At 37.8% G+C, this 26,676-nt stretch overlaps 2 protein-coding genes across 4 annotated transcripts in view; both read right to left on the reverse strand.

Annotated features, from left to right (window-relative positions):
• The window catches only part of LOC110446821 (transcriptional activator GLI3-like), a 196,667-nt gene that overhangs the window by 139,481 nt on the left and 30,510 nt on the right, over positions 1 to 26,676 (reverse strand). The window contains exon 2 of one of the 3 annotated variants that reach the window (XM_021492133.1): positions 6,697 to 6,811. The exons of the other annotated variants lie outside the window; for them this stretch is intronic. The gene's annotated coding sequence lies outside the window, so the exon portion shown is untranslated. The remainder of the gene's footprint in view (positions 1 to 6,696; positions 6,812 to 26,676) is intronic. 3 annotated transcript variants of the gene reach the window in all.
• On the reverse strand, positions 11,745 to 15,104 carry LOC110446813 (fibroin heavy chain-like). Its single transcript, XM_021492124.1, has 2 exons — positions 15,031 to 15,104; positions 11,745 to 12,903 (listed from the first exon to the last, which is right to left on the reverse strand). Exons 1-2 carry the CDS (start codon positions 15,102 to 15,104, stop codon positions 11,745 to 11,747), a joined length of 1,233 nt encoding a protein of 410 aa, XP_021347799.1.

A 26,676-nucleotide genomic window follows, 5' to 3' on the forward strand; every position in this document is an offset into this window, starting at 1 on the left:
GGGAGATTGTCATTGCTGGGATGTCCCCCAACTCCCCCTAGGACATAGGTTAATTAGTGCAGCATATACAGACGGCTCAGGAACCTGTTTTATTGTGCGAGATGATGCACACGACTGCTGTTAGCATGTAAAGCAGGAGCAGAATTGCCCACCTAGACACATGTACTGATTTATACACACCCGACACATGGTATGACTTAATATCAATGTAAGTGCTAGCAACTGTTGCTTACTCTGTGGTAAAGGATATGTTTAGATATCTAGCACTCATGTACCAATCGTTGTAACCTCCAGCTACAAACACAGTCATAAGATTGTATTGAAAGTTATTGATTGTCAATGTGAGCATTTCATTTGTATATACATCAACGTATAACATTGCATTTTATTGATCAACAACTAAGAATTTTAGGCAACTTAGTTGAAAATCAGATACATTGCCAAAGTCTAAATAAACTAAAAAATGTCTGTAAGACATGAATGCCCCCATCCCACTTTGATCACAGGACTGGACGGGACAGGACGGGACAGGACGGGACGGGACGGACATGGGCAACACTATATGCCCCCCCTATTTTATGGCGGGGGCATAACAAAGCAGCAAGCTACAGATGGACTTTCATAACTTTAGGCTCCATAGTTCATTATAAGATGTCATTTGAAAAAATAATTATATTTCAAGATGATTAATTTGAAAATATATGATAGTACAGATATGCTACAGGACATGGTGATTCTAGTATGCCATACCAACTTTCATGGTTTATACTATATCCTCATGGTTCATTATTAGAAGATTTAAAAGTTTTAAAAGCACTTTGATCCTCTAGCTGCAATGTGCAATGAGGTGATCTACGAACTAGGTTGTGATAAAGCGATATATAAGAACCTCAAATTATTATTTAGGAGGCACGGTAGTCCAGTGGTTAGACGCCGGGCTTGTGACCAAAGGGTTGCGGGTTCGAGTCATGGCACAGCACTGTGTTGTATCTTTTAACAAGATACTTTACTCCGTTTGTTCCAGTCTACTCAGCTGTAAATGAGTACGTGGTTGGGCAGTTCTAGAATTGTAGAATGCGAGCTGTAAGTGCCGAAATGGCAGTAATGGCTGTATGCTCCCCAGGGAGTTGAGAAAAATATTGGCTGTTTGCAAAGGCCCTATAACCATGGATAATAATTTGTGAACCGCTTTGAGACAACCTACGAACTAAGTTGTGATAAAGCGATATAAAAGAACCTCAAATTATTATTATTCATTATGTAGGTCAAGGTATTTTATCAAATGTGATGGCCTTAATCTCAGCAAGATTGTCTGTTTGAACTAATCAGATATCCCTCTAATACACCAACCATACTACCAGGGTACTGGCCAAATTATAATTTTCTAGGAAGTGGGTCAAGGTAATTTATCTAAACAAATTAAAATGCCGTCCACCACAGCAAACTACAGGCCAAATTATAATCTAGGCCTCAAAGTTACCCTGAAGAAGTCATTTGAGGTTTTTAGTTTTTCATACCTGTGACCTAGAATGTTGGTCAAGGTAATATATATATATATTGATCACTTACCAAGACGGTATGATACAGGTCAAATATCATGACTCTATGCCTTATAGTTCACTTCACTAACTTTTTGACTGGATGGATGCCAGAAGCTGCTACATTGTATATATGCTCATAAGCACTAGGTGCACTAAACAATTACAGCAACGGTTCACATGGGAGATAACTTATGGGTGTACTTTGCAGAAATGAGAGAATGACTGCTGTTTTTGGAGGGGGGCTGTAATTGAAATAGCTGTAACTAATTCATTTCCAATTTCTGTCGGTTAGCCAAACTATCCTCGTCATTTCTAATGTGTTGGATGTCAATCTGCAAATAGCTTAGGAGAAACTCTACCCCGATTTTTTTATCCATTAATGAATGTGCGGCCCCCAACAGGTTACCATCAACAGAAGCCTAACTCTTAGCCTCCAAAACCCATAACTGTAGATGTTGTGTAAGATGTGTAAGTACAGATGCTTTCCTAGCTCATTAAGTTACATATCACACCATCTTTCACTATCAGCTCTATGCCTTTCTACACCATATGTGTTTCAAATGTTATGCGTTTTTCCGAAAATTAGTTTTTTTTCCAGCTTGATCACCAATTTGTGATTGGTTGATAATGAGAAACAAGCCTTGCGATTGGTTGATAATGAGAAACAAGCGCGGAAAAACGATTTACTCCATGTCGAGTCGGAATTATGTAAATTCATCTCACTTTGTCAGTCAGTAGTGTAATCCCTGTGATCACAGCAGGCTCCACAGAATAGAAGCCTAATGGCAAAATAATGGCATGTCATATTGATGGATGTGAAATGAAGCTTGAAATTCAAGAAAGAGGGTGTATGGATGTCAAAGGTTACTGACAAATTTCTGAAAGAAAAAAGTTAACAATATTCCCAACAGTACATCTAAACCGGAAAAATAACAGACAATCAGCATCACTCTTTACAGCTGCCTTAAGCCCAAAATATAAACTGTTTATTTTGCAGTAATGCTTGCTCATATCTGAGTTCACTTGAGTTTATTTTCAAAAATCCTTACTTGAACTTTAATTTGAAAAACAAAGTAAAAGTCGGATGTATTTTTTCTGAAACCGAAGTGCTGAGATTTGGGATCCATTAAAATACAGACTTGAAGTTAAATTTGCCTTTCAGTTCCAATATAGGATGACCTACAACCTTGGCCCAAACCTAGGAAATACCTGTACATACCTTGATCTGATGTAGAGATAATCACACCTTGATAAGAATGGAGGAATAATGATAAACTTAATCTGCAATCCAACTTCAAATTGTCTACAAGTTGTACTACAACCATAACAGACCTAACCTGTAGTCAACACAGGGGACAGCTGGGTAGACCCTAATACCTGTAGTCTACACAGGGGACAGCTGGGTAGACCCTAATACCTGTAGTCTACATAGGGGACAGCTGGGTAGACCTTAATACTTGTAGTCTGCACAGGGGACAGCTGGGTAGACATTAATACTTGAGGTCTACACAGGGGACAGCTTGGTAGACCTTAATACTTGTAGTCTACACAAGGGACAGCTGGGTAGACCTTAATACATGTAGTCTACATAGGGGACAGCTGGGTAGACCTTAATCCCTGTAGTCAACACACAGGACAGCTGGGTAGTCCTTAATCCCTGGAGTCAACACAGTTAATACCTGTAGTCAACACACAGGACAGCTGGGGAGACCTTAATACCTGTAGTCTACACAAGGGACAGCGGGGTAGACCTTAATACCTGTAGTCTTCATAGGGGACAGCTGGGTAGACCTTAGTACCTGTAGTCTACATAGGGGACAGCTGGGTAGACCTTAATCCCTGTAGTCAACACACAGGACAGCTGGGCAGACCTTAATACCTGTAGTCAACACAGGGGACAACTGGGTAGACCTTAATACCTGTAGTTTACACAGGGGACAGCTGGGTAGACCCTAATCCCTGTAGTCTACATAGGGGACAGCTGGGTAGACCTTAGTACCTGTAGTCTACATAGGGGACAGCTGTGTAGACCTTAATACCTGTAGTCAACACAGGGGACAGCTGTGTAGACCCTAATACCTGTAGTCTACATAGGGGACAGCTTGGTAGACCTAAATACTTTTAGTCTACACAGGGGACAGCTTGGCAGACCTAAATGCTTTTAGTCTACACAGGTGACAGCTTGGCAGCCCTTAATACTTGTAGTCTACACAGGGGACAGCTGGGCAGACCTTAATACCTGTAGTCAACACACAGGACAGCTGAGTAGACCTTAATACCTGTAGTCAACGCACAGGACAGCTGGGTAGACCTTAATTCCTGTAGTCAACACAGGGGACAGCTGGGGAGACCTTAATACCTGTAGTCAACACGGGGACAGCTGGGTAGACCTTAATACCTGCAGTCAACACAGTTAATACCTGTAGTCAACATACAGGACAGCTGGGTAGACCTTAATTCCTGTAGTCAACACAGGGGACAGCTGTGTAGACCCTAATACCTGTAGTCTACATAGGGGACAGCTGTGTAGACCTTAATACCTGTAGTCTACATAGGTGACAGCTGGGTAGACCTTAATACCTGTAGTCTACATAGGGGACAGCTTGGCAGACCTAAATACTTTTAGTCTACACAGGTGACAGCTTGGCAGACCTAAATACTTGTAGTCTACACAGGTGACGTGTAGGCAGATCTTAATACTACTCATCAACACAGGTGACAGCTTGGCAGACCTTAATACTTGTTGTCTACACAGGTGACATGTAGGCAGACCTTAATACTTGTAGTCTACACATGTGACATGTAGGTAGACCTAAATACTTGAGGTCTACACAGGTAACATGTAGGTAGACCTTAATACTTGTAGTCTACACAGGTGACATGAAGACAGACCTTAATACTTGTAGTCTACACAGGTGACATGTAGGCATGCCTTAATACTTGTAGTCTACACAGGTGACATGTAGGTAGACCTTAATACTTGTAGTCTACACAGGTGACATGTAGGCAGTCCTTTATACTCGTAGTCTACACAGGTGACATGTAGGCAGGCCTTTTTTTTAATACTTGTTGTCTACACAGGTGACATGTAGGCATGCCTTAATACTTGTTGTCTACACAGGTGACATGTTGGTAGACCTTAATACTTGTAGTCTACACTGGTGACTTGTAGGTAGACCTTAATACTTGTAGTCTACACAGATGACATGTAGGTAGACCTAAATACTTGTAGTCTACACAGGTGACATGTAGATAGACCTTAATACTTGTAGTCTACACAGGTAACATGTAGGTAGACCTTAATACTTGTAGTCTACACAGGTGACATGTAGGCATGCCTTAATACTTTTAGTCTACACAGGTGACATGTAGGCATGCCTTAATACTTGTTGTCTACACAGGTGACATGTAGGCATGCCTTTATACTTGTAGTCTACACAGGTGACATGTAGGTAGACCTTAATACTTGTAGTCTACACAGGTGACATGTAGGCAGGCCTTAATACTTGCAGTCATGGATGTATGTTTTCAGGGATGTATTCCTCAAGACTGTAATTCTCAAGGATGATTTACTATTTCTAAGAAAGGTTTCTTCAGAGATTTGTCAAAAAACACAAATATTTGCACAAAAAGGGTCACGGTACACAAATATCTGATCCTTTCCAAAAAAGTGTCATCAACCTTTCTCTGAAATTTTAATTTTATATAAATCAAAACTGTGAGATTCAGAAATCTTATCTATCCTGTTGTTGATACTAATCGTTTAACAGGACGTATATATGTACATAAAACAGTGTCTAGTCCCCACACCTGATCCACAGGAATTTTGCCTCAGTATCATCCTAAATTGTATAGGCATGGTTGAACATTAACTACACACCTGTCTGTATCAAGTTTGTGACCTATGAACACACAAGTCCCTGTAATATTGTCCTAATTCTCTCCTCATAATAGGAGTCATCTTATAGACACGAATAACAACAGACTGGTGGCCAACATCAGGAGATGTGTTTATACATAAACATGTGTAAAAATGTCTCGTGTTGGCTCTCTCCTGTCTTAATATAGTGCATTAGTTTACATTAAAGTAGGATTTTCAGCAGACAAGATACGCCAAAAAAACAAAAGCTTTAAGATATTATAAAACATACAATGATATATTATGACAATTGTTATTCAAGAGGAAGAGATTTAATGTGACCAATTCCCCAGAAATGAAAGTAGCAAGCTGCCAATCCCAGTTTTTGTATCCTTCATTCAAAATTTTTCGAATATATTATCTAATAATCTAATTTACAGGTATTTCTAAACAAAATCATATACAATCAGAATTGATCAAATAGGAAAATCTGTTGCTTTATGTGAATCCTTTTTGCTTGATTCTTGCTGGTTTTTTTTTACATCTATTAACAGTTTGAACTGGTGAGTTCTGAGCAATGCTTGCCCCTTACCATGACTTGTGTGACAGGGAGCCTCACCAGGAGAATCCAGCAACACCACTCGGTCACAAAGGCGACCAGATAGAAAACCACAATAACGCGCATTCCATCTTTACGAGCAAAGCGACCCTTTTGTCCGTTGGGACTTGGACAGGGTTGTTTTATGTTGCTTTTTATGCTCCGCTTGCTACCTCCGATACTCGGGTCATGAACACCAATGAGCTCATCTTTCAGAAAAAATGAAAGTGTTTTTTCATTGCAATTTTATATCCATTAAAAGATTCATGGAATCAAAATGTCTGCATGGAGCTATTCAGGCTGTTTTGTGGGCGTTTGAAATGGACGTCGGCGACACCCGAGTTTGAGGTGTAGCTGTTGAGGAGAGACTAATGATGGAGCCTACCCCCGAATTATACCCTATATGGCTGTATGTTTAAAACCACCATTATGTCAATACATTCATAAAGATGCACATCTGAATGAAAAATATTTATTAATATAATTCAAATCTTGAAAATCTAAGCTCAAACATTCAACTATTATCATTAACAAAAGAAATATCTTTATTGTAATCAGATTAATCTTATTTATCAGTAATTGCCTTCATTAAGCAATTACTACAAAATTTCCTTCACATATTTATGGAATATAATCACTTAAATATTTTCAAACAGGAAACTTATTTTTTTGTATTTCAAGCAAAAATAACAGCTCACTCAGCTATAGAATGTTGCCTTTTTGGAAGTTTGACTTCATCCATGGACATGCATCACTCATGTGCTGTCTTCTCACCCTAATAGTCTCAGTGTTAGAACAGTTTGGTTGATGAAGCTGGAATTTAAATGTTTATTGTACAAAATACACAGTTAAAAGATCAAAATCACATATAAATAAAACACCCAATTCACATGAAATTTAAAATATGTTCAAGTTAGAATATTTTTTTGATCAAAAAGTTCAAAATAAATACCTGCACAGATGGAAGTTGGCAGTTTAAAATGTTTTCCTGTTGAAGTAAAACATTTATGTTTCAGGTGGAACCAGATCTCTCTAATTCATTCCAATGGAATGAAAGACCTGAGAAATGGGTCACATAAACAAACGTCAAACTGATATTGTACAGCAGATGCAATGTTGGAAATTCTGCGCCAAATTAAAACATTAGCTGGTTGCTGTGGTCCCAATAAATTACAACTTGGCCGATAGTTTTTTTCCAATGCCACAGTAACACCCCTTACAAAAACAAAGCATCACTAACGATACGACGAACATAAGTTGGTTAATAGTTTTACGTAACCTGTGATACATTGTACCTAACACTATGAAGTCCTAAGGATGCTGAAGGCCATTGCGATACGGTGGTGGATGATTGGGTTTTTCATTTAACATAGCAACATAAATAAATGTTAATTTAATACCTACTCAATCAATCCAACATTTACAGAAACTTCCTAACCTGTTGGTCATTCTAATTGTGTCTGTGTAGTAGTAGTGCTTATATAGCCATGTTGTACTCTTGAGAAACTATAATCAGCATGATATTAGAAATGTTCATAGAACGGAACAGTATAGATTCCCATTCAGGCATGATACAGGGGAGTAACCTAGCTGTTGTATAGGAAACACAAGGGCCAACAGCATTTCCATGAGATACTGGTTAAGGATGTTCCCATATCTAAGTTTGTTAACAGTCTGCACACGAGTAGCTCATGTGTAGTGAACAAGTTTGTTACGTACTGGGAATCCTCCCATTCCTACAAATATATTATGTAAAACTATCCTCGCAATTTGCTTAAACTAAAGTCACAGGTCAACCCGCTTTAAAGATATATCAATCCACAAAACATTCATTTATTGGAAGTCCATGCAAGCAGATTAATTCAATTTTTCTGTATGAGAACTTTTCTACATTTGTCATATTTTCACAAGGGACAGGCTGTCTGGATTTTTGTTAAGGTTTTTAAAAACTCATCAGTCTTCTACATTTAAATATGCTTCCCATTTAATCTCAGTTGAACATCTTATCAATAAAAATGGTGTCTTTAAACACTCCTGTTTCACATTTCCAAAATAAGTAAACATATCCATGAGGGACCGTGAAGCCAAAGACCCATTGTCCGTAGGTTCACGACCCATTGTCCGTAGGTTCACGACCCATTGTTGTTGGTCCCTTATCTGTCAATATATATCACACATTTTCCCTATCGTAAGAATTTGTGACCAAGATTTATTTTTGCATTTTTCTCAATTTTCCATTCAGATGGTAGATGTTATACCCTTTTCGTTTCTTTATTCTGTCATACTTTTAAGTCACAAAGAATTTTCATTTTCATCAATTAAACTCAATTTTGTTCTTAGAAAAATTCAAAACAAAACTGTTTCATGATGTTATATGATTTGTATGTTTCTGTACTTAAATTTTTAAATAAAACAACTTTCAAAAATACAATTTATGCTATCAAATAATCTCAACATCTACCGTTTGATTTTTCTTTAGTCATGACAATATTCGCTTGGCTGATTCTTTTACAGTCCATGTTGTTCACGGAGGAAAAGCTATTTTCATAAATCAGCGTAAGCTTGAGGGATTGGCTGATTTGTGAGACAGGTAGAGCTATTACGACTCAGGTACACATTGTATGATCCCCGCACATTCCAAGCAAGACAACCATAATTATCTCCCTTTTGTAGGACAAAAAATTGTCACAGATATTGTGATGACACATACAAGTGTCTCGCATTCCCTGTATTTTACCAGTACTAGGTGTACAAAGGTAAAATAGCTCCAGAACAGCCACTAAATAGCCAAACTGTTTACACCTCTAGAACTGGCACTAAATAATCAAACTGTTTACACCTCTAGAACTGGCACTAAATAGTCAAACTGTTTACACCTCTAGAACTGGCACTAAATAGTCAGACTGCTTACACCTCTAGAACTGGCACTAAATAGTCAAACTGTTTACACCTCTAGAACTGGCACTAAATAGTCAAACTGTTTACACCTCTAGAACTGGCACTAAATAGTCAAACTGTTTACACCTCTAGAACTGGCACTAAATAGTCAAACTGTTTACACCTCTAGAACTGGCACTAAATAGTCAAACTGTTTACACCTCTAGAACTGGCACTAAATAGTCAAACTGTTTACACCTCTAGAACTGGCACTAAATAGTCAAACTGTTTACACCTCTAGAACTGGCACTAAATAGTCAAACTGTTTACACCTCTAGAACTGGCACTAAATAGTCAAACTGTTTACACCTCTAGAACTGGCACTAAATAGTCAAACTGTTTACACCTCTAGAACTGGCACTAAATAGTCAAACTGTTTACACCTCTAGAACTGGCACTAAATAGTCAAACTGTTTACACCTCTAGAACTGGCACTAAATAGTCAAACTGTTTACACCTCTAGAACTGGCACTAAATAGTCAAACTGTTTACACCTCTAGAACTGGCACTAAATAGTCAAACTGTTTACACCTCTAGAACTGGCACTAAATAGTCAAACTGTTTACACCTCTAGAACTGGCACTAAATAGTCAAACTGTTTACACCTCTAGAACTGGCACTAAATAGTCAAACTGTTTACACCTCTAGAACTGGCACTAAATAGTCAAACTGTTTACACCTCTAGAACTGGCACTAAATAGTCAAACTGTTTACACCTCTAGAACTGGCACTAAATAGTCAAACTGTTTACACCTCTAGAACTGGCACTAAATAGTCAAACTGTTTACACCTCTAGAACTGGCACTAAATAGTCAAACTGTTTACACCTCTAGAACTGGCACTAAATAGTCAAACTGTTTACACCTCTAGAACTGGCACTAAATAGTCAAACTGTTTACACCTCTAGAACTGGCACTAAATAGCCAAACTGTTTACACCTCTAGAACTGGCACTAAATAGCCAACATATTTACAATCTTAATTAATTGTTATTGTCATCCAAAGGAAAGTCTCCACAGTTGATATTCCAGAACAGCCATCATTATAATTTTGAAATCAGAATAACGCACTGATATGGTTTCTAAATGAACCTCAAAGTATCTTTGCTAACAACTTATTGATAAGTTTTCTGATGTAATATACATATGTTTTCTTACTGAACATGCTGTTATGGTTTCTAAGTTCAACTTTCATTGAACATACCTGAACATAATGATAAAGTTTCTTATGTAACAGTCTTAGTTTTAATACAATAATGACACCAGAACATGGTTTTGATACAAAATATTTCTACAGTGAAGAGAATTCCCCGTTAGATATTCCACATAACCAGGTATTTTAGACCTGTTTGATACAAAACACACTGCAAAGATCATAAAGTACAAAAATAAGATAATTCTGCCCCAAGAAAGATTTACAGCCTTTTTTTTGGAATGCTAACTAGCTGACAGTTTTATTTTCAGATTTTTTTGCCCCGTTAGGGATTGGCCTAGAGGCCTCTCACTGGTGGACCCTTACCGTGTCTAGAGCCACAAAATAGGAAGGGGATTATACACCTCCATCTGGTATCTATCACAGAGAATAACTCTCTTTGTCTATAGGTCTCCCCTCCTCTCCATTTTCCTTCCTTTTCCTCCCACTCTCTATGATAAATGACATCATTTGGCACATCCTGACCCAGAACATTTTGTATCCGATTTTCTAAATTCTTAAACTAAGATGGAATTAAATAAAATTTTTACAGTTCTTGGTGCCCAAATAAAAAAAAGAGAAATTCCAGCAAAACTATGTAAACAAATACCAATCCTATGTACCAGTAATATAAGACAGAGAATGACATGTTTGTTTTCAAAGTTGTCTATCTAAATGAATTTGGAAGTCTTAGGAAATGTTTGAAAGAAAATCTTGCACATGGTAAGGACAAGTTCAACAATGTTAAAACCCAAGAAAAATCTATAAACAAACTAGAAACCGGTGGATTTTCTGATAATAAAATATACTAGTTGCTTCAAATGAAGCATGTTACTTATGTAAACAAACAGATATACAACAACATGGGTAAACAGCTTCTACAGAGAAGCACACTTTCTTACTTTGGCACACTCATGGTAAAACCTATTGCAAGTATATTTTTCCAATAAACAACTAGTTCTATGAGCTAATGATAACATAGCATCCTAAACATCTGTACGACAGGAAGGACTTATGCAAGTGTAAACATAAATACATTATGGCAGTCAAAAGCTTTCCAGAGCTCAGTGTGGCATTTGTATATAATACTGCCTCTAAATAAAATTTATCTCATCTTTTAAATAGGTGCGAAATCAAGTTGAGAGAATTATAATGTTGTGGAATTCCTTCATCTATAGGTTTTAAAATACATTCAATTCCAATTATGGGTGTCATTATTTGAACATTTGTTTTGAAATACATAATTCCAATTTTTTGGCTCATTAGTTTCAGATGTGTTTTACAATAATTCCAATTTGCAGGGTTATTATTCGGAGATGTGTTTTTAAATATATGATTCTTATTTTTGGGGTTATTATTTGAAGATGTGTTTTTAAAAAAGTCCAATTTTGGGGTCACTATTTGAAGATGTGTTTTAATATATATGATTCCAATTTGCAGGTTATCATTTAAAGATGTGTTTTAAGATAATTCCAACTATGAGGATCATTTGCTTGATATGTGTTTTATTAATATTTCATAATATGGGTAACCTAGATCCCCCTCCCTGAATGTAAAGATAAAGGTCGACAATGAATGACACGCCTGATAACTGTGTCACTTTCAATGACTTCATCCTCCTAGCCTAGGGGGACTCCTCCCTTTATACTCTCCGCGTTATAGATACGGAGCTCTCCGTACCCACAAAACTCTCCGTACCCACAAAACTCTCCGTACCCAGAAACCTCTCCGTACCCAGAAAGCTCTCCGTACCCAGAAAACTCTCCGTACCCAGAAAACTCTCCGTACCCAGAAAACTCTCCGTACCCAGAAAACTCCCCGTACCCACAAAACTCTCCGTACCCAGAAAACTCTCTGTACCCAGAAAACTCTCCGTACCCACAAAACTCTCGTACCCAGAAAACTCTCTGTACCCACAAAACTCTCCGTACCCAGAAAACTCTCCGTACCCACAAAACTCTCGTACCCAGAAAACTCTCCGTACCCACAAAACTCTCGTACCCAGAAAACTCTCCGTACCCACAAAACTCTCTGTACCCAGAAAACTCTCCGTACCCACAAAACTCTCGTACCCAGAAAACTCTCCGTACCCACAAAACTCTCGTACCCAGAAAACTCTCTGTACCCACAAAACTCTCCGTACCCAGAGAACTCTCTGTACCCAGAAAACTCTCCGTACCCACAAAACTCTCGTACCCAGAAAACTCTCCGTACCCACAAAACTCTCGTACCCAGAAAACTCTCCGTACCCACAAAACTCTCGTACCCAGAAAACTCTCTGTACCCACAAAACTCTCCGTACCCAGAGAACTCTCTGTACCCAGAAAACTCTCCGTACCCACAAAACTCTCGTACCCAGAAAACTCTCTGTACCCACAAAACTCTCCGTACCCAGAGAACTCTCTGTACCCAGAAAACTCTCCGTACCCACAAAACTCTCTGTACCCAGAAAACTCTCCGTACCCACAAAACTCTCTGTACCCAGAAAACTCTCCGTACCCACAAAACTCTCCGTACCCACAAAACTCTCCGTACCCAGAAAGCTCTCCGTACCCAGAAACCTCTCCGTACCCAGAAACCTCCCCGTACCCAGAACCCTCTCCGTACCCAGAAACCTCTCCGTACCCACAAAACTCTCCGTGCCCAGAAAGCTCTCCGTACCCACAAAACTCTCCGTACCCAGAAAACTCTCTGTACCCAGAAAACTCTCCGTACCCACAAAACTCTCTGTACCCAGAAAACTCTCTGTACCCAGAAAATGAAGCTTTAGGACAATGCCTGTAGAAAGACAGCAACAGAAATCCAACAACTTAGCTGTATTTGATGTATTTTTTTCTCTCCTCATTGTCCTTATCAACATTTACATATCCTTACCTTATTTTTGATACAGGACAACGTTTCCAGGGACAGGTGAACATGATGAACACATTAGGCATAAATAAAACATATCCAATTGCAAATTCAACATTTCTTTCCAACACTTTGCCTAGTGAAAAGTTTCCTATTTCAGAGGCGGAACATTATCAGAACACGCAATTACTGTAACCGGATGGTAATTACACAAATTAAAAGAACAAATTCTGTACCAATTGCAATTTGTTTGAACCATAATTGGACTTATCAACAAATCATGGATTAGTAATGGACTCTAACTAGCCAGCAACTAGATACAGGATTCAAGCGTGAAAATCCTTCCGTCATGCATACTGCAGGTTAGACTATAGATCACAAGAGTATCATTGACCCTGAAGACGGGGTGAGATTCCGCACCAACACAATACGGCCTAGGCCGGCCACAGAACTGGTGTATGATAGACTATAATGCTTGTGTATTGTTCAACAGATCATTTAGTACTTATCTGTTCTGATGAGCACAGTCTCGTAATTATAATATCGTTGTACATGTTGAACAATAATGGATATCAGAGAGTTCATAGTCGGGGCAAACATTGGTTAGACCACACACAATGTAGAGCGGACATTTAACGGAATGGTGATGAATGCTTGGTATGTCATCGTGGGGACAGTTCTACAGGAGCCCTGCGTATATTATTGTTTCATATAGGCAGAATAAACTGACCTGATTGTAGAATGCATGAGATCATTGTAGTTTATAAAAACATTAAATAGGATACTGAAAGAAACAAGACAAGAGATTGGGCAGCAGTTGAAATAGGCTGTTGAAAAATTATGTTAAAAAAAAAATTTACAAAATATTTGGATTATTTAATATAAAATAATGTTATAAATAAAAATTGTTTTATTTACAAAACATCTTTTGAAAAGCAATAACAGCTTTACCTCAACATGTTCACACAATAGGTATCTATAGTTCATGTCAACATTTAAAAAGTAGCCAGAATAAGGTTTATTTTTTGTCCCCTCTCCATTTCAGAGCCTCACATTATGGATGTGTAATTATAGAACACTGATACATACCCGCTCATTAAAAACATAAACTTCTCAACAGGTAAGACATTTCAAAGACAAATAAGAACAATGAAAAATGGCAAAAGGTTCTTTTACAGGAACAATAACTATACTGCAAGAAAACAGGGTTGAAATAGAGATAGCATTTCTTACATGTATTAAAAATGCCAAGTGATTCTGTTTCAGCGTTTAAATCCACCACAAGCAATCTGAATTGTTTGTACAGGTGTAACCTGACATTGGTTAATGATTGTTATGGCTTTGTTTTGGAATGTATGTCTGTTGTATACCTTTGATATGAGCAAGTAATGATTTTGTCCCGCAATGGTTTTATATATCGACATTGGATAATTGTACAACAGAAATCAGCAATTGATCTCCTTTTTTTTTTATTTACTCTAGACCCCTAAGCATCAGGATCATTTCTGCCATCATCTTCAACTCCCTCCTGTAAGCATACAACTCCACCCATCTCTCATTGTCATTATCAGCCACTATCATCGTTGTTGTTGTAATCATAATCTTACATACACATCTTTGCCCTGTTTGATCGCTAACGTTATCATCACCCATATACAATTTCACCATCCCTCGTCATTGGTGTTGCCATTGTCACCATCCCTCGTCATTGGTGTTGCCATTGTCGCCATCCCTCGTCATTGGTGTTGCCATTGTCACCATCCCTCGGCATTGGTGTTGCCATTGTCCCCATCCCTCGTCATTGGTGTTGCCATTGTCGCCATCCCTCGTCATTGGTGTTGCCATTGTGACCATCCCTCGTCATTGGTGTTGCCATTGTCACCTTCCCTCGTCATTGGTGTTGCCATTGTCATTGGTGTTGCCATTGTCACCATCCCTCGTCATTGGTGTTGCCATTGTCACCATCCCTTGTCATTGGTGTTGCCATTGTCACCATCCCTCGGCATTGGTGTTGCCATTGTTTCCATCCCTCGTCATTGGTGTTGCCATTGTTACCTTCCCTCGTCATTGGTGTTGCCATTGTCCTTGGTGTTGCCATTGTCACCATCCCTCGTCATCGGTGTTGCCATTGTCACCTTCCCTCGTCATTGGTGTTGCCATTCTCATTGGTGTTGCCATTGTCACCATCCCTCGGCATTGGTGTTGCCATTGTTTCCATCCCTCGTCATTGGTGTTGCCATTGTTACCTTCCCTCGTCATTGGTGTTGCCATTGTCATTGGTGTTGCCATTGTCGCCATCCCTCGTCATTGGTGTTGCATCCCTCGTTATTGGTGTTGCCATTGTCAACATCCCTCGTCATTGGTGTTGCCATTGTCACCTTCCCTCGTCATTGGTGTTGCCATTGTCCTTGGTGTTGCCATTGTCACCATCCCTCGTCATCGGTGTTGCCATTGTCACCTTCCCTCGTCATTGGTGTTGCCATTCTCATTGGTGTTGCCATTGTCACCATCCCTCGGCATTGGTGTTGCCATTGTTTCCATCCCTCGTCATTGGTGTTGCCATTGTTACCTTCCCTCGTCATTGGTGTTGCCATTGTCATTGGTGTTGCCATTGTCACCATCCCTTGTCATTGGTGTTGCCATTGTCACCATCCCTCATCATTGGTGTTGCCATTGTTACCATGCCTCGTCATTGGTGTTGCCATTGTCACCATCCCTCGTCATTGGTGTTGCATCCCTCGTCATTGGTGTTGCCATTGTCAACATCCCTCGTCATGGGTGTTGCCATTGTCACCATCCCTCGTCATTGGTGTTGCCATTGTCACCATGATCCCTCATCATTGGTGTTGCCATTGTCACCATCCTTGATGCCATCGTCGTCATCTTCATCATCCTCTCATTATTATCCACAACATAAAACTTCCTTCCCACACATTTAGATTGTCTTTAATTCTTCAAATTACTAACTTGCTTTTTGTTCTCAATAAATAACGTGTCCAATATTCAGATCTTTTGGAGATGGATTTATGTAAGTCTAGTTTTATTGTCATTTTTCAATCTTTGAAAATGATTTGGTATTTAGCAAAAAAAATATTGTTTCAAGTAAATGGTCCAATGTTTTAAATCTAGACCTAACCCTGAAAACCTATGGAACCTTAAAATGTTTTTATATAGTCATAAAAAACCTCAAAACAGACCAAACCTTTCCAGGTTTCCTCTTGTGTAAAAAACATAATGGCTGATGTTTAAGCAGTTTGTTTAGTATGTTACAAAGCATGGTGTAATTACTACCACAGGATTGTGCCAAATCACCAATTGTGAAAACAGATAGGAGAGGCTTTAGTTGCTGGTAAGTCAGTTTCAAGCTCCAGCAGGTATCTCATTCCCTGCCTTGAGATCCTATAACAGTACAGATGTACGCTGAAATAAACCATGTCAATCAAAACCTAAACTGGGATACCAAATATATACAACACCTAGAAAGATCTGCTTTCTCAATTTAGTGCAATGTACAGTGTCAGCGACAGAGGTAAATCAAGGGCCAAGTGCTGTCATTTACCTCTAGGTGTGTGACAAATCATCAACAGCTGAGGAGAGTGATAGCAGATTGAAGGGACAAAGCTTACAGAAAATTCACAGAAATAGAGAAATATCATAGCAATCGAAACAGGAAGCACCAAGAAACGCCTCTAAACCATGTGGCTTCTCACCATAAAAATATATTTGACACAGAGTGTAAGGGAATGGACAGAATTATGAGGATGCTTCCATCACCGAGTTTGATACAGTAGATTTCGTTTAATATTGCCTCACCTCAACCGTGACCGTGACCTTTCAGCTGTCAAAACATGGAAGTGACCATATTTAAATGTCGAAGTGACATGGTTTCACAAAAAATATTTAGTAAAGATATTTGTAACTAACAAAGGTTTTTCTTTATTAACAGTGAAATAATTGTCATTCAGTTGGGAGGCCTACGGTGCATTATATAGATCGACCCTAGTAATTGTAGGCTATTAGTCTAAAGCATGTAATATTGGTAGATATTTACCTAAATCTTTTAAAACTTTTATATCAGGAATAACTTTGTAAATTCAATACTTCAATCATGCGCTACAGAGTGATGAACTGTGAACGTTTTTAACACAAAGTGTCATTGGATGAAGTGTCATTGGTTCATTGGATGAAGTGATGAAGCGTCATTGGATGAAGTGTCATTGACATTGGATGTGTCATTGACATTGGATGGAGTGTCATTGACATTGGATGAAGTGTCATTGGATGGAGTGTCATTGCATATTTTTATTGACCAATCATTGAGGCCGTGAAATACTGGAAAAGAAACCTAGATGCATACGAGTCTAAACTGTGCTTACAATATTTTTGAACAATAAGGATCTGAATAAAGATTATCAGCTAGCTTAGCACATTGATAATCTGAAATATATACCCATAAAACATTATTAATCATTTAATAGGATATGCATTGTTAACAGGAACGAGTCGTTCTATTTATTGATTATGACATATAGCTGCCCACGGCATGCTGGGCTCCACTTGTAGCAGTGCTAAATTTCCTCTGTTTTTATCGATTTTCCTGATTCAGTCAAAACTTATTAATACTTGGAATGAACTTTGTGTTTGAAAGACTTATGTTTTATTTTATTTTTCACATTTGTATTCATGTATTGCAAACATATCCGCTCGCAAATCAGACTCACACCTGTCAGTGCAGTCTCTGAAATTGAGATTTCTCTGTCATACCCTGGCATCAAGGGAAGGTTCTATTAATGAATATGAAGACAGATAGACTGACTGATGGAGAAACCTATGCATGGAAAGATGGACATATAGAAAAAAATATTTATAAACACAGTTGGAAAGATAAATGCAATGACAAATCAATATGGACAAGTAGATAAGCATTTCATTGGAAAACTCTAGACAGCCAGAAAGATAAAACAGACAGAAAATAATTAAGATACACCAAAACATACAGTCAAAGCCAAATAGACGCAAGAGGAGAAGTTTAATAAGAACTAATCAACGGTAACTATTACCTGAGAAAGACACTAGAATCCCAGCCAAACAACATATGTATGAAAGAGGTTTGGATTGCGACTGAAGTGTGACCAGAGGGAAGGACTCCACAATGATGGAGTAGTGTAAACCTGGAGACTGATATCATTACACAGCGAGTTATGGCCCTATGCAACCCCATGTCACTTCACCCTACCAACAATCACAAGTACCCCACTTCACACAACAACCCTACAGCCCTACTACAAAGTAACGGTACGAGTCACAAGTACCCCACTGGAGATCGACTTGCTGGAGGGCCCGCAGCCTCACAGCTATAAAAGCTTTTTCCTATTTTAAGGCAACAAATCTTATGTTTTGCTATGTTACCTCATCAATTCCCCAAAAATTCCTAAAGCAAATGAGAATTCCACGAACAAAAGACATAATTTTGATGTAAAAGCACAATCAGTGCGTAGTTTAGAAGAAATGAGTTTTTTTTAAATTGCCTCATCAATTTCCTGTGTATCTTCAAAAGATGATGATATTCTTGTTGAACAGAAAACACTGTGATGTTTGGGAGGTACTCCTTATATTGTTTCTCAAAAGTATGATGAATGATGTACTTTCTATTGGATTGGTGGCAGAGCGTCAGTTACCAACAGTGTTATGATATAGGACGGAAATTAGTGCACATGTTCCGCCACCAACAGATGCAGACACACCAGCATTGATGCCAACATCACTTAAGTGCCAGAAGAGATCCCTGCCTTACACTTTGTTTATGTAGGTACAGCCTAATAAACTAGACTCTAAAGGGAATCCAACAATGTGACACTTTATTTGGTCCTGAGGTCATCAATAGAGATCCTTGTCCCTATGTTCTGATGTTCTGATAAAGCTTCCTCTAAGTAGGGATCCGTTCTTTTTACCTAAATTACCTTACTAGTGTTGCCACATCCCAATTTCATGTCTTGAAACAGATTGTTTGGCCACAGTGTCTCTTTCTAGTGATCATGATCCTACAGTAGCCTAACCAAGACAGTGTCCTCTATTGCACAACAAATAATGCCCAAATCTACTAGGACATGGTTCCTTAATCCGTACGGGAAGGTTATTCTTTCAGTAAGTGATTTCCTCAACAGTTAAGTTATCATTACTTTTGCCATTTTATTGTTTTCATTGCTGAACAACTGTAATGACATATAGTTGCAAAATATAAAACTACAGTAAAACCTCTTTATACTGCCATCATTTGCTCAGAGAAAATCTGGCATTGTAAAGAGGTTTGGCAATAAATTGAAGGGAAATACATAAAGAAATTTATAAGAGAAGGAGAAAAAGGGACATTGAAATATGCTGGCAATAAACGAGGTGGCAATGAAAAGAGGGGCATTGTATTGAGATTTTACTTTATTATATGAATACTTGTAGAGTCATATTATTTACTTAAACCCTCATCTAGGTATACTGTCTATATTTACTTAAACCCTCATCTAGGTATACTGTCTATATTTACTTAAACCCTCATCTAGGTATACTGTCTATATTTACTGAAACCCTCATCTAGGTATACTGTCTATATTCACTTAAACCCTCATCTAGGTATACTGTCTATATATATTCACTGAAACAGTGACTATATCCACACATTCCTAACTTCACTGAAACAGTGACTATATCCACACATTCCTAACTTCACTGAAACAGTGACTATATCCACACATTCCTAACTTCACTGAAACAGTGACTATATCCACACATTCCTAACTTCACTGAAACAGTGACTATATCCACACATTCCTAACTTCACTGAAACAGTGACTATATCCACACATTCCTAACTTCACTGAAACAGTGACTATATCCACACATTCCTAACTTCACTGAAACAGTGACTATATCCACACATTCCTAACTTCACTGAAACAGTGACTATATCCACACATTCCTAACTTCACTGAAACAGTGACTATATCCACACATTCCTAACTTCACTGAAACAGTGACTATATCCACACATTCCTAACTTCACTGAAACAGTGACTATATCCACACATTCCTAACTTCACTGAAACAGTGACTATATCCACACATTCCTAACTTCACTGAAACAGTGACTATATCCACACATTCCTAACTTCACTGAAACAGTGACTATATCCACACATTCCTAACTTCACTGAAACAGTGACTATATCCACACATTCCTAACTTCACTGAAACAGTGACTATATCCACACATTCCTAACTTCACTGAAACAGTGACTATATCCACACATTCCTAACTTCACTGAAACAGTGACTATATCCACACATTCCTAACTTCACTGAAACAGTGACTATATCCACACATTCCTAACTTCACTGAAACAGTGACTATATCCACACATTCCTAACTTCACTGAAACAGTGACTATATCCACACATTCCTAACTTCACTGAAACAGTGACTATATCCACACATTCCTAACTTCACTGAAACAGTGACTATATCCACACATTCCTAACTTCACTGAAACAGTGACTATATCCACACATTCCTAACTTCACTGAAACAGTGACTATATCCACACATTCCTAACTTCACTGAAACAGTGACTATATCCACACATTCCTAACTTCACTGAAACAGTGACTATATCCACACATTCCTAACTTCACTGAAACAGTGACTATATCCACACATTCCTAACTTCACTGAAACAGTGACTATATCCACACATTCCTAACTTCACTGAAACAGTGACTATATCCACACATTCCTAACTTCACTGAAACAGTGACTATATCCACACATTCCTAACTTCACTGAAACAGTGACTATATCCACACATTCCTAACTTCACTGAAACAGTGACTATATCCACACATTCCTAACTTCACTGAAACAGTGACTATATCCACACATTCCTAACTTCACTGAAACAGTGACTATATCCACACATTCCTAACTTCACTGAAACAGTGACTATATCCACACATTCCTAACTTCACTGAAACAGTGACTATATCCACACATTCCTAACTTCACTGAAACAGTGACTATATCCACACATTCCTAACTTCACTGAAACAGTGACTATATCCACACATTCCTAACTTCACTGAAACAGTGACTATATCCACACATTCCTAACTTCACTGAAACAGTGACTATATCCACACATTCCTAACTTCACTGAAACAGTGACTATATCCACACATTCCTAACTTCACTGAAACAGTGACTATATCCACACATTCCTAACTTCACTGAAACAGTGACTATATCCACACATTCCTAACTTCACTGAAACAGTGACTATATCCACACATTCCTAACTTCACTGAAACAGTGACTATATCCACACATTCCTAACTTCACTGAAACAGTGACTATATCCACACATTCCTAACTTCACTGAAACAGTGACTATATATCCACACGTTCCTTACTACATTGAAACAGTGACTATATCCACACATTCCTAACTTCACTGAAACAGTGACTATATCCACACGTTCCTTACTTCATTGAAACAGTGACTATTTCGACACATTCCTAACTTCACTGAAACAGAGACTACATCGACACATTCCTAACTTCACTGAAACAGTGACTATATCCACACATTCCTAACTTCACTGAAAGAGAACACTTTCCACACAGATTGATAGGAATAGGCTGGAAATGGTCCATTATTAATGTGGTTTAGCCTTCCAATAACTATAAAGAAATTAATTCAGTTTTTGTCATGAGCATAAAATTAAAATCTTAATATTTTTACCTTATTTTCTGGTCTTCAATTATTATTTTTAGGTTATAACTTAATAGTTTTTCAGCCAACATAATATCTACTACTTACCTCAAGCCTGTCAATCACTGTCAGTCAGGGGCTTACATAAATCTTAAAACGTTAAAAAAAATAAAAAAAATCCAAGTATCAAAACTCAAATTAGGGTTAAATTATAGAATGCCCTGTTTTTTTCTATCATTTTTTTTTTATTTTGGCACGTTTCAGCAAAGATTTAACTGTGTTGTGTTTAAAAAAATCTCACAAAGAGACAATGATGAAATTTAAAAGATTTGTAACAAAATATCAAGGTTAATTTGATAACACAGTAAATAATAACTCAATACCTTAACCAGACAATTCAGACTACGGATATTTTATCTAGTGGGTACAAAACATGTGGTAGTCTTTATTGCGTTTGTCAATACCTCAATATATCATAACTACTTATATACCCATTAAAATACCTGTAAAGGTCAAAGGTCAATATGGATGTCTACTTTTGACCTTTAGCTGTGGGTTGATCTGACCTAATGGCGATACACGATTGTGGATTCACAAGAAGTTTGCCACTAAGCTCTATGAACGTACAAACGTCTGTAATCGAGGATATCGTCATTTTAACAGATCTTAACCCTAAACAGGAAAAAAATGTTAAATCAAAATATTTGTTTTGAAAAATTTGAAATAAAATCTTACGATAAAAAAATACATTTGGAGTATGAGATTGCCAATTTTTTAATCCTTGACTAGATAAAAATAATTGAGCTGATAAAAATAATCGCACTGAAATAATATTGATATAATTTTGTTTACTAAAACAAGATCCTCGCTGAGTATTGAAACCTTGCCCCCCACTTTGTATGACAATTTACTATTGCATGGTGACACTTTATACAGCTTTTAACTGTAAAGTACATTACCCCAGTCACATTTAAAAGACAAATTCGAAAAATATGATAATCATTGAAGTCAGATACATGAAATATTATTGTCAGCAGAAAGCTCTGAAATCTAATGAATTATAACATGTTGCTAACTAATAGTTTGAATATTTTCTTATCAACACAGGTGAACTCAGTAAAAACACCGTGTATAATATATAAAACGTACAGTATATATACCTCCCTCTTTGAAAAAATTGCACCACCACTTATGAAAACTGAAAGAACAGCTGAAGAATGAAACAGCATAGTGACTGGATAAACAGCCCTTTAAATACATCTCTGGAATCCAGTCTCTTTAGAATCATTGTTCAGTATGACCTTCAATTAAACTTTTGTACCTTTACAATTTAACTTTACTTTGGAAGTATAACTTCCAATATTTTACATTCGAGACCACATTGCCCAGTACAACCTTCAATTCAACATTTCTGATATAATTAAAGATGAAATGACCAGCTGGACATTTTATTTGGTCTTTTGACCTGCCAGAGATAATTTGGCTTCATCACCTAAGATGTCCAACTTCTGATCAGAATAATGATATAAAAGTCCAGTTTATATACACATGGTCATTGACTGTTGATGGCCACCACAGAGATCACTATGGTAACAGTAGGAAACAGATGTCTCTCTAGGTAGCATCCATTACCATCATCAGACATAAAGTTCCTTATAATTCTTTGACTACTGATGACAAGTGAATGTCTTAAGTAGCCTCTTTAAAATCTATAAACATTATAAATAGAGCCAGCTGACCAATGTAGAAAATGGTAGATACTATCTATAGTATATTAACCAGTGGTCACTAATATCCTTGACCAATTCTCACAAGTACTCTTGTTATAAACTAGACTGAATCAATAGTAATTAGAAGGCTCAGTTGTTCGAGGGTCTATCTAGATTCGGAGGATCCCAGACTTGAATCCCATTTTGAGGAGTGAATTGTCATGACTCTAGAACACTGTATTTTGCATTCCGATTCAAAACATTTATCAATTTGATGTTTTGATTTTGGACAGATTATGACTGGACTATATAAATATAATCTGCATGAACACTGGGAGAAGTATGACTGGTCACTAAAAAAGGCTGACCACTAGGAGAAGTATGACTGGTCAATTAAAAAAGGCTGATCTCTGGGAAAAGTATGGCTGATAACAGTTTCTTGTCAATGAAAAACCAAAACCAGAACTATTTTTGACCACTGTTGGAGGTCGTTTACTTCAAGAACAGATGACCAGTGACCAACTTATGCAAATAAACAGAGGCTCTGACCATTCAAAAGTATGTATATATTATTATTTCCCAAAACCTCTCAAGTGTGAAGGATGAAAGCAATCTGGTAACAGGAATCTCAGGGAGGTAGCTGAGAAANGGGGGGGGGGGGGGGGGGGGGGGGGGGATATGATGGAAGGGTGTATAGGCAGTCATCATATTCCAACCATGGAGAAGGAAGGGGGAGTAAAAGACAAGAAAGGCAGGTGGGGAAATAGAAAAGGGGGAAGGAAGCTAGGGGGAAGGGGGAGGGGTGATGAACTAACTAGAGGATTGGAATAGACTGAAGGGTTGGAAGTAAGAGGAGAAGGTATGGCTGGTTAGTAGGGGGAGAACATGTGGAACATATTCAATCTGTGTGTATAGGCAAAAAATACCCGCTAACCATAATCTCACTTACTGGAGGCTGGCAATTGGAGTCCAGTTAATCTTCCACCATACAGATAAACCGGGATATCTGATAGATGGTCTTCATCATTTTCCTTAATTTGAAAGAAACCCCTCATGTTGGGATTCATTTTATTCTTAGCATGCTGCAATGTTAGTGGATATAAAGTGGTTGTTTTATAAATATATTCTAAGAACTTATTTTCCAGGTTTTAAAGCAGTTCATACTTCTCAAACTATTAGGTTTCCTGTAGCATATCTAAGATATATGTATGAGGGGCAAACTTGTGAGCCCTGGAGGGGGGTCCCAAAAAGGGGCTATAAATTCAAATATACTGACAGGTCGGAAATTGGAAAAGCTATAAGTACTAGCCAGAGTCGAGGGTTCATGGATTTTTAATTTAAATGATCTGTTGAGTTTTGCTGGTAGTGTTCTGTTTAATAATAATAAATATGTTTTTCTGACTTGCTACAAGTGGTTATCATTACAGTGACCTTTTGATAAAGAAAACAAATTGATCATTTTTACGATAAAAACTTGTAACACTGAAATGCTGCATGCTGATCATGACATTCCGTAAATGAACTTTGACCTAAAACATTTCTTTTGGAGAATAAACACATGTGTCATTGAAAAAATCCTTCAGATATTTCTATATAATGTTTCAAGTATCTTACTTTTAGTGTTATTTCTAAAAGTTTCGAAGAAGTCAATTCTAAATAAAACAGACTCGAGCAATGGAAGGAAGCTGACAATAAGGGATCCAGATGATTAAACAAACATCATGGTATCATGAACAAATTGACCAATCCTCCATGTAATCACCCCCTCCCACACCAACACACATTCCTGAGGCGACCTAAAACAACATCCCCCTCTCATCAATCTCCCTCCCTGCTGACTCTGTATATACCATACAGGAAATGGTCATCTTGACCACTGAATGGCCAGAGCCTCCAGACCCTCCCTGGCTGTGATTGACCAGTTAGCCGACCATTAAATGACCATAATACCTGATTCGGCTGTCTGTTGACTATTTCTTTATGACCACAAATTACTGGCTAAATTCTGTTCCTAATCACCTAAAATTACCGCTGGGATGTCTTACCCAGTAAAATAACACTGTGAAGGATGTTCCCTCACCTACCAGGAAGTAGAAAACCACCAGTTTTGATGGCCTCCCAGAAGGATGAAGGATGAAGGGTATAACAACTGTGTATATCATACCACTTCCTTGATTCTAAAATGTGTTTTACTTTTGTGTAAGATTCTTAATAATCTTTCAGGTACTGTGTCACAACTACTTTTCAGAAATATATTGAAGAGAAGAAAATACATAGAAATAAGAAGACTTTAATTGTCTATTTATGGATTGTGAAATTTTAGGTTATCTTACCTTTCAAAACCTTGATTTTATTTTTCAATCAGATGTCAAAAACTCATGCTAACATTTTCACATCTTAAACTGGGACGATGGTTGAAATTTTTTCCAAACTGATATATTACACAATATATAATGGGTAGATTTAACAACATGCTATTTTGTGCCCAGAGCAGAAAAGTATAATTTGTGCATTGTCAAGATTTAAGTGCTAAATTGTCCTTTAGCCAAAGAACTTTTGCTGCTTTGTCCATAGACTGGCAAACGTCTCTAGAATATTAAATAATTAAGATTTTTTTTTAACTCTAATAACTTTGATCACTTGGATATCTGATCCTAAGTTCTAACCTAGGGGGGGAGATAAGCTAGTAGTAAAATGCAGCTGAGAAATTCTTCATAAAAACTTAGGGATGGTAGCCAGTCTACTTTGTCCATAGCACTACCTTAAATAAATATCTGTACTATACTAACTTCAGATAACCTGACAAATATCAATGAAGTTATTGTTATCAAGTCTGGAGAATATTTACCACCATACAAATAGCCTACAAATTGGTGTGAATTGGTAGAGCTCCTGGCTTTCTGTTACCTTACCTCATCAAGTTCATGTATAGCTGTCTACCTGTCTATCTCCATCAAGCCCCCCTCCCTAGGCCTAACCATTAGAGAATAGAGGGAGGACTGTAACAGACATACACACAAGCTTACATATGGCACAATTTGTAGGAAATTGGATCCCATAATCTACAGTAAAGCTGATTTCTCTTTCAATCTTGAACCAATCGTCCAATGGCTATTTAGTATGACACCTCTGGATTGCATGTGTCTAATTCATTTAAATTTCAACACAGGTATCTGACCGTAGAGTATTACCACAGGTATCTGACCGTAGAGTATTACCACAGGTATCTGACC

The sequence above is a fragment of the Mizuhopecten yessoensis genome, unplaced genomic scaffold, assembly GCF_002113885.1.
Source record: "Mizuhopecten yessoensis strain PY_sf001 unplaced genomic scaffold, ASM211388v2 scaffold3011, whole genome shotgun sequence".
Taxonomy (NCBI): domain Eukaryota; kingdom Metazoa; phylum Mollusca; class Bivalvia; order Pectinida; family Pectinidae; genus Mizuhopecten; species Mizuhopecten yessoensis.

Excerpts from the sequence above, each read along its gene's own strand:
- LOC110446813 (XM_021492124.1), bottom strand. The coding sequence starts at position 15,104 with ATGGCAACACCGATGACGAGGGATGGTGACAATGGCAACACCAAGGAC. Across the intron at positions 12,904-15,030 it reads AACACCAATGACGAGGGAAG|GCATTGTCCTAAAGCTTCAT; the intron begins GTAACAATGGCA and ends GTCTTTCTACAG.